Raw genomic sequence first — 15,792 nt, 5'->3', positions numbered from 1 at the left:
TGCAGCACCTTCACGACAGCTGGTCGCTTTACGGACGGGAATGTGTGCCATGTTACGGCTGCCCTTGCGAGGATGTGGAGAACATGTGAGTGTAATTCAGTGGTATGAAGACTCATTTCAGTTGTTTTAGCCCCAATGTGTTTACATTCAGTGAGCTAAACAATAAACCGGTCGGTTAGTTCCGGTTTGCTTCAGTGTCGCGTTAAATAATGTGTAGTAAACAAACATCACACACTTTACAAGCGTCAGTGTGCAGCAGTAGAGCTACGTAACGGAACTTTCGGGGACATTTTAATGCGGTTTTCTAGTATTTATAGCTATGCCATGCTATGTTACTGCGAGGCTAATTCCAATTCGTCATTAGAAAAACAAATAAAGGCGTATTTGACTGTGTTGCGAACATATTCTGCATATAACTGGTCTTCTGGGATAACTGCAGATGAACGTGCATATCGTTAACACGCTGGTCCGTTTGGTATATACTCATGTGTTGTACAGATGCCTCCTGTTGACGTCCGTGGCACCCGACTGGCACACAATTGATTTCAAAACGAAGACGTGACATGGCGTCTCGCTTCCTCCAGTTCTCAGTGCTCCTCCAGAAGTACAGGACTCCGCTGCTTGCTGCGAGCTGTGGCGGCGTCTTTGTGGCCAACATGTTCTACCATGTTTTCCCGGACATCTCCTACCGTCAGCTCTATCAGGCCTGGTTCAAAGGAGAACCAGTCACGCTGTCTGACAAGCTCGAGGATGTCTTCCAGCAGGTCACATTGAATCACAGTTGTTTCACTAAAATAGATTTGTACAATTGTTTGCAGATGGTTCAGATACGATAAAAGACCCAGAGGATGTTACACCTTGATGTTTACTTCATTGCCCAGTATTGAACTGTTAAAAATCAATAACGCTTATGTCGTTGGGTTTACTGGTATTATATGGATGCACAACATTTTCACATTAGTTGAAGTAAGAAGACTAGTCAATACATTTCAGCACTCACAAAGCATACTTTCCATTCACAAAACAATAAATGCATAGTCTCAAAAAGTGAGATAAAACCTGAATTCCAATGTTGTCATTTGTAGGTGTTGAAGGACTACGGCATCAGCTCACCCAAGAACTTCTCTGCCTTCGCCTCCTTTGGGTTTCACCCGGTCGGCGCCGGTGTCCCTTGGCTTTCTGCCGGGGCCAAAATTGGCATACCAGCGAACTTCAACAGCACGCCCGATGACCCCAGCGGAATCAGCAACCGCTCCATTTTCATCAACGGTAAAATGGTGGACTGGAGCAGCGATACCGGCTCGGCTCTGCGGGAGGCACTGGTGTTTTCCCTCGATGCACAGAAGTTCGCCATGGCCCGAGAAGTGGCCCGCTTGCAGTCCGGAGGACCAGTGATGAGTGCTGCTGTGGCCCCGGTCTGCCTGGGTGGGGTTTGGGTGTACAGCGTGCTCATGAAGCAGTTGTTTGGGATCCACACTGGGCCTCTGCTCCTTCGCGGCGGTGTGAACATTCTGGCGCTGGGGCTCGGAGCCGTGTCCTACTTGCTCACCTCGGACGCCGTCAACCATTGGATCGACTATAACTCCGACCGGCGTGCGGCGGGAGTGTCCTGTGATTACGCCAAAGGAGGGGTGGAGTTTTATGACAAGATTCTGTCCAGAAACAAGACACTGCGCTCCCTGATGGGGCAGAAGGGAGAAGAGATGTACGCTCTGAGCGGGAACCTGTTTCCCTCTCACCTCCTTCAGCTGAAACACACACCGTACACATCCAGGAGGGAGGGGATCCTCACTCTGCTGAGGGAGGAAAAAGCTTGAAAAGAAGTGGGATGTCACCTGAACCTGTTACGACAAATGCAGTTGTGCTTATCACCGAGTAGACTGCTGGACTGATGGAGTGTTCCTGAGCTTTTATTTTTAAAGCAAAAAATCCTTACGTGTCATCCCACGTGTGCTTAATGTTATTTTGTGCGTTCTATGAATCCTGAAGTAGAACAATACACATGACAATACTTCAAGTATTTTAAATATTTAGTGACCAGCATGACTGGCGACTTATTTATAAAATAAACATTTTATCTTGTTGAATAGACGTGAGTGAAGAGTCTTTATCACGCAGTATAAGATATCGTTGTTCTTTGCCTCTAGATATTAACAGTAGAACCTGTGAGGAATTTGTTTAAAAGGTCGGGTCACCCACATTACAAAATATTCCCTTGCATATATTCATTGGTATTTTGCTGTGCATAGTTTTGTTTTGTTTTATTTGGCCAGATTTTGAGACGTCCACAAGCATGATTTCCGCCACAACCCGATCATAAGCAGGGTGAGCACAGCACTGAAAACTAACAAACAACCAACAATGTTCTGGTTACACGTGTATATTATGCATACATCTTGGACCTTGGTGAATAATCTGGAGTGACGGACACATTGTTTTGGCTCTCAAAAAATGGAACGGGGAGCACAACAGTACAGGACAACGTTCATGCAGAACCAGAGGTTTATTATTGCCTCTCAGCTCAAACATCCTCATGTATCTTCCGATGAAAGTCATGTAAATCTATTATGGAGGAAAATATGTTGGATTGTTTTGAAATGGGGCTGCACGGTGGTGTAGTGGCTAGCACTGTCGCCTCACAGCAAGAGGGCCGCGGGTTCAATTCCCGGTCGGAGCGGTCCTTCTGTGTGGAGTTTGCATGTTCTCCCCGTGGCAGCGTGGGTTCTCTCCGGGCTCTCCGGCTTCCTCCCACAGTCCAAAGACATGCTGCAGGTTAATTGATCTCTAAATTGCCCATAGGTGTGAATGTGAGAGTGAATGGTTTTATGTCCCTACATGTGCCCTCGATGGACTGGCGGCCTGTTGAGGGTGTCCCCTGCCTTCGCCCTATGTCAGCTGGGATAGGCTCCAGCGCCCCCGCGACCCTAATGAGGATAAGCGGTATTGAAAATGGATGGATGGATGGATGTTTTGAAATGGACTAGCGCTTATACTATCTCCATATCTTGTTGCATAAATATGGCAGTAATGAACCCCCCCACAATATAGTTGTATTTACTGTACATGTGTTATCATGATAGAGAACTAATTAATGCTGCATTTTCCCCACTACATTTATATAAAAGCTCATTCCCTGGTTTACTTACCTATAGCCAATAATTTGTGCTGATATGAATAAAATGCAGATGTGTTGTTCACTATAATGAACAGCAGCATTCTTTCATTCCTCTCAGGTCATATCTCAAATATGCTTTAAGGACAGTAACACTCTGCATCCACACATCATTTGCACGGCCCTCACTAATTTATTTAGCGATAATAATCTTAATATGCAGTTTATTGTGTCTCAGAACTCATCATATAGTTCCCTCAGGTCGTCTGTCTGCATATTAACAAGGTTCAGATATGGTGTTTTAATTACACGCCCAATCTTTACCCTGTGGATGGTTTTTGATATAGAAGCATATTAGTGTTGTAGATAAACACACAGTGGCTTTTTACAGCACTGTAGACCGTGCCATTGAAGTACCCACTATAAGTGGAATCTACAACAGTGGATTTTCCTACAGTGGATCAATTTAATCAAAATAAAAAAGCCCATTTTCAGATCAAATCTGGACATAAAAAGCACTCAGACTGTAGAACCGGTGGAGTAGAGGAACTGTTCTTAATCAGGCCAGCTTGGGTTCAGTGTTCTCTGATAGCAAGTCAGACTGCTTTGAGCAAGATGCAGAATTTGTTCCAGATCTACGATTATGCAGCAGATTGTGGGCTTTGACACGGCACCCTTCGTCAAGACATGCTTACAATGCAAACTACCGTATATAGATCTATATATATATTTATACATATATATATATATATATATTTCTTCCATCAGTTCCCCGGCTATGAAGTGGCTCTTGGGATATGCATATCAACAACACTGGGCTTATTGTCTCGTTCTCGACACTCCACTTCATCTGCTCACTTCATTGTGTGCCAAACAGAGTGACTGTATAATGGTCCATTGTTAGTTGCATTGTAGGCTGTTTCTTTTTCAAGCCACTTGAGGTCAGTACAGCCCACATCACCACTCTCACTACAAGTTACTCTCTTTCTTTTACAGCGTCTCATGAATGACAGGGCTACACATTCATTTGGTCTGAATGGACAGGCTTGGACTTGAAGTGAATGAGAACGAGAAGAAAAGGTTTGAACGTCACTTTCATTATTGCATTAATTTCGAAAGTTACACAATGATATTCGGGCTGAGATTAAGACTCCCGTATGGGACTTATAAATTCAAGTTAAAAATACATCACAATTAAGATCAAATTCAAGTGTGTGTGTTTGTGTGTCTCGTTACAGTATCAGGCATACTATGAATTACATGGATTCTGTAAACACTAGAAAAGATAGTCGAGAACATCTATTCTAATATATTCTATATTCTGGTGGCATTAAAAAAGAAATCAAATGAAATCAAAACTACTTTTTAGGAGTGTGACATATCGTTATGCAATATGTTTGACCTGAACACAAAAATAGAGCGTTCAAATAAATTCGAGATACACAGAAGGATTTCACAATACATATCAGAATATATATGCAAACTGCATTGTCAATACAGCACCTCATCGTCTACTATTCAGATACATGGCAGGTACTGTATGTGCAGTAGCAAATAACTGCCTAAAACTATGGTAATATTTCACTTTGTTTACATGAATGTGAAACGGAAATATCGATACATTCTGGAATATATTCTACATATTCCAGATGAGCTACAACAGAGCTGTCATCGTGTTCCTTATAGGGGTTACAATACAACGACATGTGGGAATATGTAAAGTTAGATTTTGGAGACGCTCCACCTGGGTGTGCTAAAAAACAAACAGCGCGCCTCCCGTCTGGAGGCCCCGCCCATCTGCGCTCGGTTTGCGCCATTACGTCGCTATGCTGATCGCTGCTGTGCTGCAAGGCAGGCAGGCAGGCAGAGCAGCTGCAGAGAGGCCAGGGGACGCTGACAACAACGGAGTAGGCTCGCGCGCTAGGAAAAGTCAAAAACGCAACATATTTCCTATTTTGTGATTCGGTGTCCGAAGATTTTTTTTTCCACGCGTAACCGTTTCACCGAGCAGGTCCTCCTGTATTTTTACGCATGCGTGGGAATATATTTTTCATTATCTAGACCTGAAATGACTGCCCGTCGCCGCGTCTAGCCAATGCTTACTGCGGGGGCTCCTGTCTTGTGGATTATCCGTCGTCGCCGAGCCAGTCGCATGGTCGAGCCCGGAGGAGGCCCCGCTCCGCTGGATGGACTTGTATGAGCACGGCGCTGGACTCCGTGTACTGATGAGGACCGTGATAGTGATGATGCTCGGGTTTCATCGGCAGCGGGTGAACTGATCTTGGATGTTCGGGCTACATCGCCCCTACTCAAAACATTTCCTCATACGGCAACACTTATATTCCTTAAAAACTGGACGCCTCTGGAGCAGTTTATGACGGTAAGAAAGACCTCGTTTGTAACAGCCAACTGACGTTAGCAACGGCCAACTGACGTTAGCTCAGCTAGCTAGCCTAGCTAACTAGCTTAGCGCTGTCACTTTTATCCAAGTTGGCTCCCCGCGCAGCTAAAACGCAAATAATGTGAATTAAGACCGGGATAACGATTCCCTAAAACGGCCTGTTTTGTTCCCACACGTGTATTCGAGTGGGCGAGACCTCGTACGGATACATATTGAGCCGTAATACACGTTCTTTATTCCATAACCTTTAACACCCAACGGCTGTGAAACTCGCTCCTTTAGCTAGCTGCTCCTCAGCCCATTCAACATCTTTTCAGCTTACTTTAAGGCATATGCGAAACAGTTTGGTTGTGCAGTTAGTGTGTTGAATTAATGCATACTTCGGTTAAACTTCTTTTAAAGTAGGTATTTATGAGATTTTTTTGTTTGTTTAAAAAACGACCGTTAATAGCTCATTCATTATCCAGTGTACAATAAGCCCTTTAATGACAGTCCAGTTGGCGTTCAATGGAAGCGCTGCGGCGTCAGTTACGTTTTAAAATGACATTCCTTTGATTAATTTGTGCTTGTTGAGTTATTCGCCCGTTTGACACATGCAGCGAGTACACAGACCCTCGTCGATTTAAAATGTATGCCGTTTTTATTTTATTTTTGCCATTCATTGGTAATGTTTGGTGAACAACCGTTTGTCATAACTGCCCTCATGTACGTGTCACATTCTAGAAATGTCACAGGAGAGTGCCCCCCCACCCCCACCCCACCCTCCACCATGTATGGATAAGCTGCTTATTGCGAGACTGCTTTTTTTTTGTCGCCCATGCATCAACAATGTCTTTTCTTTTTATTTATTTATTTCGCCAAGTAAATGGTTGGAAAGGACTCTCACCTAACTATGTGGTGTTAAGTAATAGATGTGAGGGGTTTTTCTGTGATGAGCCGTCCTCCTTTCTGTCGATGACGTAATCCCCCACCATCCGTGCCACATCTTTTGGGTCGCAGTCGGTTCCTCTGCTGCTTGCCAGTCTGCTGCCTCTGCCGAGATCATATGTGCCCTGCTCTGTCCGGGATGTCTGGCCGCTGTCTCCCTCCATTTTTCTATCTTGCCCCCCTCTATTTTAACTGCAAGAGTCGTAGCTTTTGTATAGTCACAATTGGTTATGAATGGGACCTCGGACAGGGGAAGCAATGGGAGGAATTGTGAATGAAATCCAGTAGCTGGTTCAGTGTTATCTAAAACCAGAAGCTCCCAACACTGTGGTTAGGGGGATCTCTTGGGATCTGTGAACCCACAACATATTGTGTATATCCAGTGTAATTTTACATTTTTTTTTTAAATCTGTGAGATTGCAATTAGTTTACATTATCTTTTTTGCTTTTCTGCAGTATCATTTTCTGCATAAACAAAGACCTGAGCAGATGGGGGTCTTTGACTTAATGTTGGTATTGACCTGAATACATTTGGGAATCCTTGTCTGAGGCTGATGGTTGCTGAAGCTGAACTATTTATTTTAGGAATTAGGCCTGTCATGTTGCATTTTTTTTAATTTGGGACACCATAGGCTGTTGATTACCACCACATATGATATATTAAAGCTGTGGTAGCGAGGATTATATTTGCAACACTGGATTTGTAGCTCAGCCAGAGTTAGGATAGGCGAGTCATGGTTCCTTTTAAGGCCCAATCCCGCATATCCCATCTCTGATATCGGAAGTAGGATTGGAGGCTGTGCCGTTGGCACTTAAACACGATTGTAATACGGATAGATGAAATCAAGCATTCTGATTACATTTATCTGAGCGTTCCATATCAGTGTACACTCAAAATAACAGGTAGATTTTGCGCGGCCGTTAGTTGTCATTTCAAGCTTGACAGTTACCAAACATGTTTCGTGTGAACTTTGATATTTTGGGGGGAATGACTTGACGAAGAGGATACTTCAGGTGGACGTCATGTTAACATAGATAAGAAAGAAATTGAGACCTATGAAATGTTGCGCAACGAAAAAAAGCTCCCTTCAAAGCTACTGAGCACCAAATCTCAATGAAAGACAGCATTGGAGTGATATCCTTCTGGAGAAAGCACTTCAACACCGAGGACTATTTTCTCTAGGCTACTGAAATGCGATGTACAACATTTGGTGGCAACAACTATTTTGTGCTGAAAGGCAGCTTACTATTTACTTATTTCTAATGTCACAGGCAACCGTATTATAAAAGCAATAAGGTACTAGAGGCAGGACTGTATCGTCAATAATGTCCTGTTCAAGGGTTTGCTGGCCCTCCGCTACACGTCAGGCCTAACAACACCCTTGAACAGGACATTATTGACGATACAGTCCTGCCTCTCGTACTTTATTGCCTAACTAAAATAGGCTGAGCAAAGTTTATTTTCTTGAATTCTGTTACGTGCAGTAGAACCAATTTTATTTACATGCACATTATAATTGACTATATTGTGTTCTGAGGGGAATCCTTGATCGAGCCACTTTGCACACTGCTTTTGCTCTCTCCAAACTCGAAGAAGAGTTTTAGGAGTGGATGGACTGGTGAGGATCAAATTGCCTGTGGCAATGGCCCTGGTTTACTCGAGCTGCGCACCTGAACCTGCCATTCCCATGGTGTACAGTAGAAGTGTGTGTGAAACATGGCGAGAGAACACATAGCAACAATTGAGGCGAAGTAGTGAGGAAAGGATATGGATAATGGGAGACAGAGGAGGCATAGGTGTGGCAGGGTTAATCTGCACCTGGTAGCAGGGGGATCCCATGGGAGCAAATTGGGAGTTAGGTAGCATCATCAGATCACAAAGCAACTTGCTCTTGTCATGGCAAACTGTAATGTTGACCAACAGTATGAGAAACTGTTGGTCAACATTGCCTGTAGCTTGACAACAAACACTCAAATTATTTGACGTTTTTTTGCGAGGAATTGTGATCACTTGATGATATTCTATTTTTTTTATACTGGAAACAAAGTAGCTATTAAGTGAGGAATATTGTTGAATAATTCCAGTTTTACCGTGAGCACATCTTTAATACATTTGTTTGTGTTCATTTGATAAGCTAAGCAAGGGCAGCAAAATCATATCCTCTTTGATGCCCTCAGACCGTGCCATTTTAATTTTTTTACAGATGTGTCACCCCAGGTTTTACTGGTGCCTATAGAGAAGATGCATGAAGATGGCGGTCTTCGGTTAAACATCGTAAACCAGCCTACATAGCGAAGTAGTCAAAGGTCGGCCATTGTTCTTGTCTGCTTGAAGGCTAAGATGTGTATACACTGTGGGATGGGCTTGGAGGAGCACAGAGCGTTAGAATGTCGGACATTATGTGCCTAAAGATTTTTTTTTTTAAAAAGTCATTGTTTTGCTGGAGAATTCAAATAATTAAATTTTTCCTCATAATTGTGCCACTTCAGTTTCTGTCTGACTTTGGTCTTTCTGACACTTCTCCTTTCTCACCAGCGTCTCACCTCTTTGCTTTGAGTTTTTTTACTCTTCCTTTTCTCTCTATCTTATTCTGACACCTTTAGGTCCGGTTAGTCACAGCGTTGGAAAGACACACCCTACCTTTCAGCATCGCTCACTAGTGCTGACGGCTTAATATTGGTGCTAACTGACAGCGTTGGTAAGAAGAAGACGACTGGCTGGGGGCTGAAGCCTAGATACAATATCAGACTTCAAAGAGGCTCACGTTTGCGTATCTTGCATCTTGGATCCATTGCCAGAAGAGCTATGAAAAAAAACAAACAGTTAATTGACTTTCACTTGTGTCATCATAATTTAAGTTTTATTTTTTGTAAATGTAGTGCTACCAAGTAGCTTATTGACACCACTCACATGTTTATAACTTGGTTATTAAGGCTCACACTTGTCAATGTTTCAAATTAAGTGGTACTTACCTTTTAAGATCCCCGATAAGATCCTCCTCTTTATTTGAGTGAGACCAGGCTGGCTGTGACCTATGCTGACTGTTGGTGACAGCCCTGTCAAAGAGCAGCCTGTTCATGTTTAACCAAGAGGACCAGCTGCCTGCTCATTCTATTATAACCCTTTGGAAAGCTCACAGTCCTATTTGCAGTTGGGAAGCGCAGTAAGCGGGGCCATTGATAGACAGAGTTTGGCGACTTGCAGTTAACAGCGGCTGCACACCGAACCGACTGTTGCCAAGTTACTGGTGATTTTTTAAATAATTTTTTTTGCCAGCTTATTCTTTGAATGTGCTTCTTGCACCAGTAATTTAATGAAGGGAATTTACTGCCATTAAGTCTTTCTAGAAAAATAGTTGTTATATATTTACAAATATGCCTAATTTGGTAAAGAATGGCACAAGTCCAATTTGCCAAACCCGGCAAATGTTGGTGGCACCCTCAGATCATCATCGTCAGCATTGTCCTGAGCTACAGTTCTTTCAGTCTGTGGCAGTCCTGAAGTGAACCAGCCAAACAGCCGCTCGTTCACATAAATATCCAGCCAGATAGCTTTCAGAAAGGCAGCTAGTTAGCGGTCTGTTGCTGGGGCGGATATGGCACGACTCTTTAACGAACACCATCTCCCAAGCCCCAAACACAGCTGTGTTTATTCTGTGTAAGATACCACAGTTACATAATGCCAGGGCGAAGGTGACTTGACAGATTCAGGCTCCCAAAATTAAATGCAAATAGTGCCATTTTAATAATGACATGTACGTTTTGATTGGCAGTAAAGAATAATCGCATGACGTGGTTGCTTCTTTTAAGCCTTGAGCAATGGGACGGGCGCAATGGCCAATATCGTTCAGAAATTAGAGAACAAGTTTTAAACCCAGACTAGAAATAATAATTTGTTTCCTGTGAACACCAGGACAAAAATAACAGTGGCCATTGTAAATTGGATACATTTATTAATATTTGGACAGTGTTGTGTTATGTTCTAAGCAGTCTTTTGTGTGTGTATTGTGTAATTTCTGTGTATGTGGTAACTTTTTCATGGAATTTTAGTTTTTAGTGGTTGCAGCTGTTAAATGTTAAGATTTCATGTTCAACGTATGTTTTTATCAGATCAGGGTCACCTCTTCCGTTCCTTCCCTCCTTACTTTTTCTCTCTATATCTCTCTCTCTCGCTCTCTCTCTCTGCCCAGTGTTGCCGTATCTGGATCATGCATAACTAATCAGATGAAATTGCACATTATGGTAATGGCGTTCTCCGTTAGTGGGCCGTAATAATGGTTTGATTAGCTGAAACAGCATATTATCCAGCTAGTCTCTTTTTCTCTCTCTCTCTCTCTCTTACACAGACCAAACCACCAGTTAAATTCAAGTTTACAAGATTCAGACAATAGCAGAGAGAATTGTGACTTAACATTTGTGCAGAATATCTGATTGTAATTTTGACACCCTTATTATTAAGTGTAGCAGAAATCATGTCTCGTGATCCCATATTGCTGTAATGGCTCTAACAAAGCTCCATTAAGCACACATTTTTGTCGCTGACATGGCAACAAATTACACAGTTACTGTCTTTTTAAATTGTTGCAGGTTTGTAGAGCATATCACATTAAAATTAACTTTACTTTCTGGGAAATCTTTCTAGCTTTTAATCTGCTGATATCCGAGTGTTGTGTGTCATAGTCCGTCTCAATTCTTTTCTCAGACCTTCATCTATAAAACAAAACATTATGGTTTAGTAGGAGAGGTTGCTGTTTTACTCCACTAGCTCCACAAGCCGTTAGGCCTTGGCAACATAGGTAGTTGTTCTAGATATTTGTTGCAATTCATAATCGGTGTCTGCCCTATTATAAGTCACTCGTGTGTTCTAACCTAGTTTCTAAAAAAATGCAGGGCTAGATTATACCAGCAGAGCCAAGTGATAAAGCTCGCTAGATTATAGTTCAGGGGCCATGTGAGTTGGATTTAGCTGGCATTGCAGAGGTTGGATTAAGACAGCGCAGCATCAAAGATTAACATGATCATTGATTATTACTGGACATGACATGGATAGACTCAGAGAGGGCCTTCAGGTAAATGGAGGAATGGGAGACAATTGTGGCTGGACCGGTGGGACAACAGCAGCAGACATGGGGCAACTATTTGGCATCAATGTGTGGATGGACTATACGGCGCAGTAGTACATGTTTTGGCTTCCTTTGCAACTCTCACAGTGCATTCCAAATGTCAAATGTTATGTATTTTTATCCTAAAGGAGGATGTGTGACTCTACCTGAAAACGTTAATTATCAAACAAAATGTAATCCCTACTGCTCCCTTCTTTGGCTCAACACGCAGAAGTGACTCTCAGCTCATCCATCCAGATGTCTGTAGACTTGTTGGGATTATTACCCAGAACCAGTTTTTAGGTATTGCTGGTTACTGATCTGTCAGAACCGTGACAGTTTGTGCTGTTGGTTGTTGAACATCATCTAATCGAACATCAGCTAAGGTTGTTGGATCTGATACAACAGGGTTCAATTTACATAAGGAGGACAGCAGTCATGAGGTGTGTGTTACAATGCTCAAAGATGTGTGCAAACTTCAGCAATGAAATGCAACTGATGTCAAGTGCTCGATCTGTGTAGTCAGGGTAGAACTTGCAACCCAGTGGAACGACATGCCATCCATTTCTGGAGCTCCCCTTGGCTTAAGTATGTTAGCAAGTAGCTCAGAAATACATACTAGCAATTTAGTTAGACAGACAAAAGTAATGCACAATGCAAGTCATCCAGATGTAAACTGACGGCATAATGAGGCTGGAGTCAAAATGGGGGCAAGATCATGAGATCAGTCCTTTCCAGACCATCACTGCTCCGTGTCTTATTGTTATAAAATAACCACTGGATGATTATACCTGAATATTTCTCATCTGCAAGGGAGGACTCCTCTCCACTGCAGCCCCACATTTACCTTCCTCAGGTATGTGAGTACAGCTGGCTCCGAACTCTTTACTCAAGAGTTATGCTCCAGAGCGTGTTTTGGCTTGTCCTTTCCTTCACTAACATCCTTACCACTATCCCCCAAAATGCACACAGCAACACATGCCCTTCTATGTATATTTACACATACACACATATTTTCCTAAAGGTGTATTCGGATTTTCTAAGCAAAGAGTTGTAGACCTATTGCCGTGTGAGTGTGTGCTTCAGATCCTCAGGTCTGCCTTTTGAAACAGCTGCTTAAAGAGCCTTGAATACCCCAGGAGGTCAAAGGACACAGTTGCTTAAGAACTGTCGCTCAGAGACAAAAATGGATGCTTATTTTTATGCCCTGAGGATGAGTAACATTGTTTTTTTTAAATCTCCTTTTGAGATGTTAAAGGAAATTTCAGAGTGCAACTTGATGCAATTACTTACAATCGTGTCTCCATAAAGTGGTGATCTCAGAGATCGTAGAACCTGTTTCCAACATAATTCCTCTCTCCTAGTCAGAAATAGGCAAATTAGCAGCACTTTGAGATACTCTTACATTTGTTACCATGTTTCTAAACCTTTAGTTTCCTGCTCTCTTTTTCAGACTTGCAGACATTATTCTGCAACATTTGACAGTTATTTCTGGAACATCAACAGTTTACGTGGTACAACCCTGTTTTATCCACTGCCTGTTTTGCTTGGAGATGTGTGGAGGAAGCGCAAAGGGATTTCATATCCAACCCAAACAAGAACATAAAGAGCAGTCTAAAAACACAGAAAATTAGTGCTGCTGTTTCTATTTCATGCTGCTTCCAATTTCTCCCCTTGAGGGCTGGATTTCTATCTATCAGTCCTTCTCTCCTTTCTTTTTTACCCTTACTGGTCTTGATTTCTGGTCCATCTGGCTCAGGACAAAGGTGTTTGTAGTTTGTTTCCAAAATGTACTTGTACTTGTTTTAGTTTTAGAGTGTCATCACTGTGCATGTGAGATGATGCAGTGGAAAAAAGCAAGAAGGAAATGATTGACAACAAGCGTATATCTGGTTACAAATGCTGATGGGCATGCTTTTTTAGAGGGTGTGTCCGCCCACGGGAGCTTTGATCACTCTGAACGACACACGCACACGCACTTCCCAGGGCCTAACCTTTCTCAACTTTAGTTCAAAGCCTGAGGATAGGGATGATCCTCTCCTCAAGATAATTTACAAAGTCCCGTAAGTTGCATTTAACAACCAGGTATAGAAACACTGCCACTAAAAGGTATAACAGTCAAATGTATGTTGGAATAGAACCACTACAGAACGTATGACAGACCTTTTGGATTCCAAAAAGCCATGTCTTGAAAACAGATGACAGATTAATTTGTTGAAAGGGGTTTAGCCTCCGAATGGTTTGCACCCTGAAAAAACAACAGGGCTTCAATGGAAGTTTTGAATGCAAGACTGACCACCAGAGTAGAGCTATGTTGCAACTTGCACTGCTGCTAACGTTTAGCTAAACATGACTGTTGCTAATGGGGGCATGCGAATACAGCAATTTGGGTCAATATATCGATTAAGTGATCAACAATCTAATAGTATCAGTGCAAAGTGATCTTGATCAAGATGTGGACACCACATACACAGTATGCCACTATCTGCAGTATCATTTTGACGCAAGAAGGTCTTGTTAAATGCAATTGTATGTTTCTTTAGACAAAGTTATGGGAAATAAGTATTTTAAAGCATTGATCAGTGTGTGTGTGTGTGTGTGTGTGTGTGTGTGTGTGTGTGTGTGTGTGTGTGTGTGTGTGTGTGTGTGTGTGTGTGTGTGTGTGTGTGTGCGTGCAGGGCCTCTGTATCTGTGTGCAGAAAGAAGGCGCGCAAAATGGACAACCATACCCTGAGAGAATCTGTGTGTCAGAAATGAGAACCTGAGAACAGGAGTGTGTGTGTGAGAGAGAGAGAGAGAAACAGGCTGCCTTGCTGCTGTTTTCTGGGGCAGGCAGTGAGGCAGCAGGAAGGGATAATAACAGAAGCTGTTACATTCTTGTGGTTTCTCTGATTTCAGCATGAGGCAGGGGGCTGGCTCTGGCTGACTCACTCTCTCTCAGCCTATTTGCCAGCAAGGAAGCTACCAGCAAGAGCACAATACATGACATTTCTCGGACACTTTAATCTAAGACACATTAATTACAGGCCTATGAATCTTTGCACATTTTAGCACCTCTTGCTCAAGCATTAACCTAGCAACTTATTAACACTGGCTAAGCTAGTACTTTGAGCAGTGGCAATCATTTGACTTTATAGTTTGTTCGGTTTGCCTTTCAAGGCCATTTTGGGGCCAGTTTCTGATGCTACAGCTGAGGATATACAATATCTGGGGACACCACCAGTTGGGTTTCAATGCAATTGCAGTGTATTGAGTCAATACATTGTTTGTCATATCCATCTGAAAGCAACACAAGTACTTTTAAGTATAACAACAACAACAACTATAATGCAGTTCTTTCTAGAGAAAAACATGCGCTAAAAAAAGCATTAAGAGTGATTTCACAGAAAAAGTTTAGATTGTGTTGAGAGCAAGTACTTGTTCATCTATTACTTCAACTGTAACTTTAACTGTACATTTTAGTCCAGATAATTACAACATGACACATATTGTAGTGTCTGTTAGTGGTTTACATATTTATGGAAATGAAGAAAAGGAAACTAACTATTAGACATAAAAACATTTTGCACAAATGGACGTTACTCCACAGCCAAACGTTACAACATCACCAATAAAGCCATGCAAAGTCAGATTGCATCTGTTTTTTTGTGCTTAATGCCCATGTTGATTATCTTACCTTTCTATTCTCTACAACATTACTAATATACTATTTACTACTATATAACAGCAGTACTCTGAAGTTGAATCTGTTTCATTGGTTCATTTAAGCCCTCACTTAGGTCTGTGGTTGCACTAATCTTCTTTTGTAAAATCTGATTAATGCAGAACAGGCTTAATCAAGCACTGTTTAACCCGTGTTTGGGAAACCCGGTTTGAGGTTGTTGTATATCAGGTCTACGCTGCAGAGGCAATGCCATCTGCTTGGTAACACTACAAACACATAAACTGTACTGGCCTACATATGTAACCTTCTAAAGCTTCAAAGAACATGTCGTCCATGTACATTACCAATGCAATTTAAACATGCTAAATGCTACATGATACACTGAATCACCCTAATAGCGATTAGCTAACACGTTAGATTTGTATTTGTACATGCAAATGTACTTGTGTGGAAAGGCAGGGCATTGGTGTTTTGCTATGTTTTTGAACATGACGACAAAGGCATTGTTAATAATTATACTATTTTTTTATATTCAAGAGGAGACGTGCACAGGCAGGCAAGTTGGAGTTACAGTTTGGTAAGCTGC

The 15,792-nt window shown here is 42.2% G+C and overlaps 2 protein-coding genes across 3 annotated transcripts in view; both read left to right on the top strand.

Moving 5' to 3' along the window:
• Window positions 1-30: 30 nt before the first annotated feature.
• On the top strand, window positions 31-2,089 carry tmem177 (transmembrane protein 177). Its single transcript, XM_034561529.1, has 3 exons — window positions 31-85; window positions 499-764; window positions 1,086-2,089. Exons 2-3 carry the CDS (start codon window positions 564-566, stop codon window positions 1,815-1,817), a joined length of 933 nt encoding a protein of 310 aa, XP_034417420.1. The 5' UTR covers window positions 31-85; window positions 499-563; the 3' UTR covers window positions 1,818-2,089.
• A 2,818-nt stretch (window positions 2,090-4,907) lies between these two features.
• ptpn4a (protein tyrosine phosphatase non-receptor type 4a) overlaps window positions 4,908-15,792 on the top strand; it is a 62,583-nt gene continuing 51,698 nt past the window's right edge. Inside the window, exon 1 of one of the 2 annotated variants that reach the window (XM_034562559.1) lies at window positions 4,908-5,492. The gene's annotated coding sequence lies outside the window, so the exon portion shown is untranslated. The remainder of the gene's footprint in view (window positions 5,493-15,792) is intronic. The other variant, XM_034562558.1, reaches the window with a different exon arrangement.

Source organism: Cyclopterus lumpus, chromosome 21 (genome assembly GCF_009769545.1).
Source record: "Cyclopterus lumpus isolate fCycLum1 chromosome 21, fCycLum1.pri, whole genome shotgun sequence".
In the NCBI taxonomy this organism is placed as follows: domain Eukaryota; kingdom Metazoa; phylum Chordata; class Actinopteri; order Perciformes; family Cyclopteridae; genus Cyclopterus; species Cyclopterus lumpus.
The sequence above is the reverse complement of the archived record's forward strand: the minus strand, read 5'-3'. Positions and strand labels throughout refer to the sequence as shown.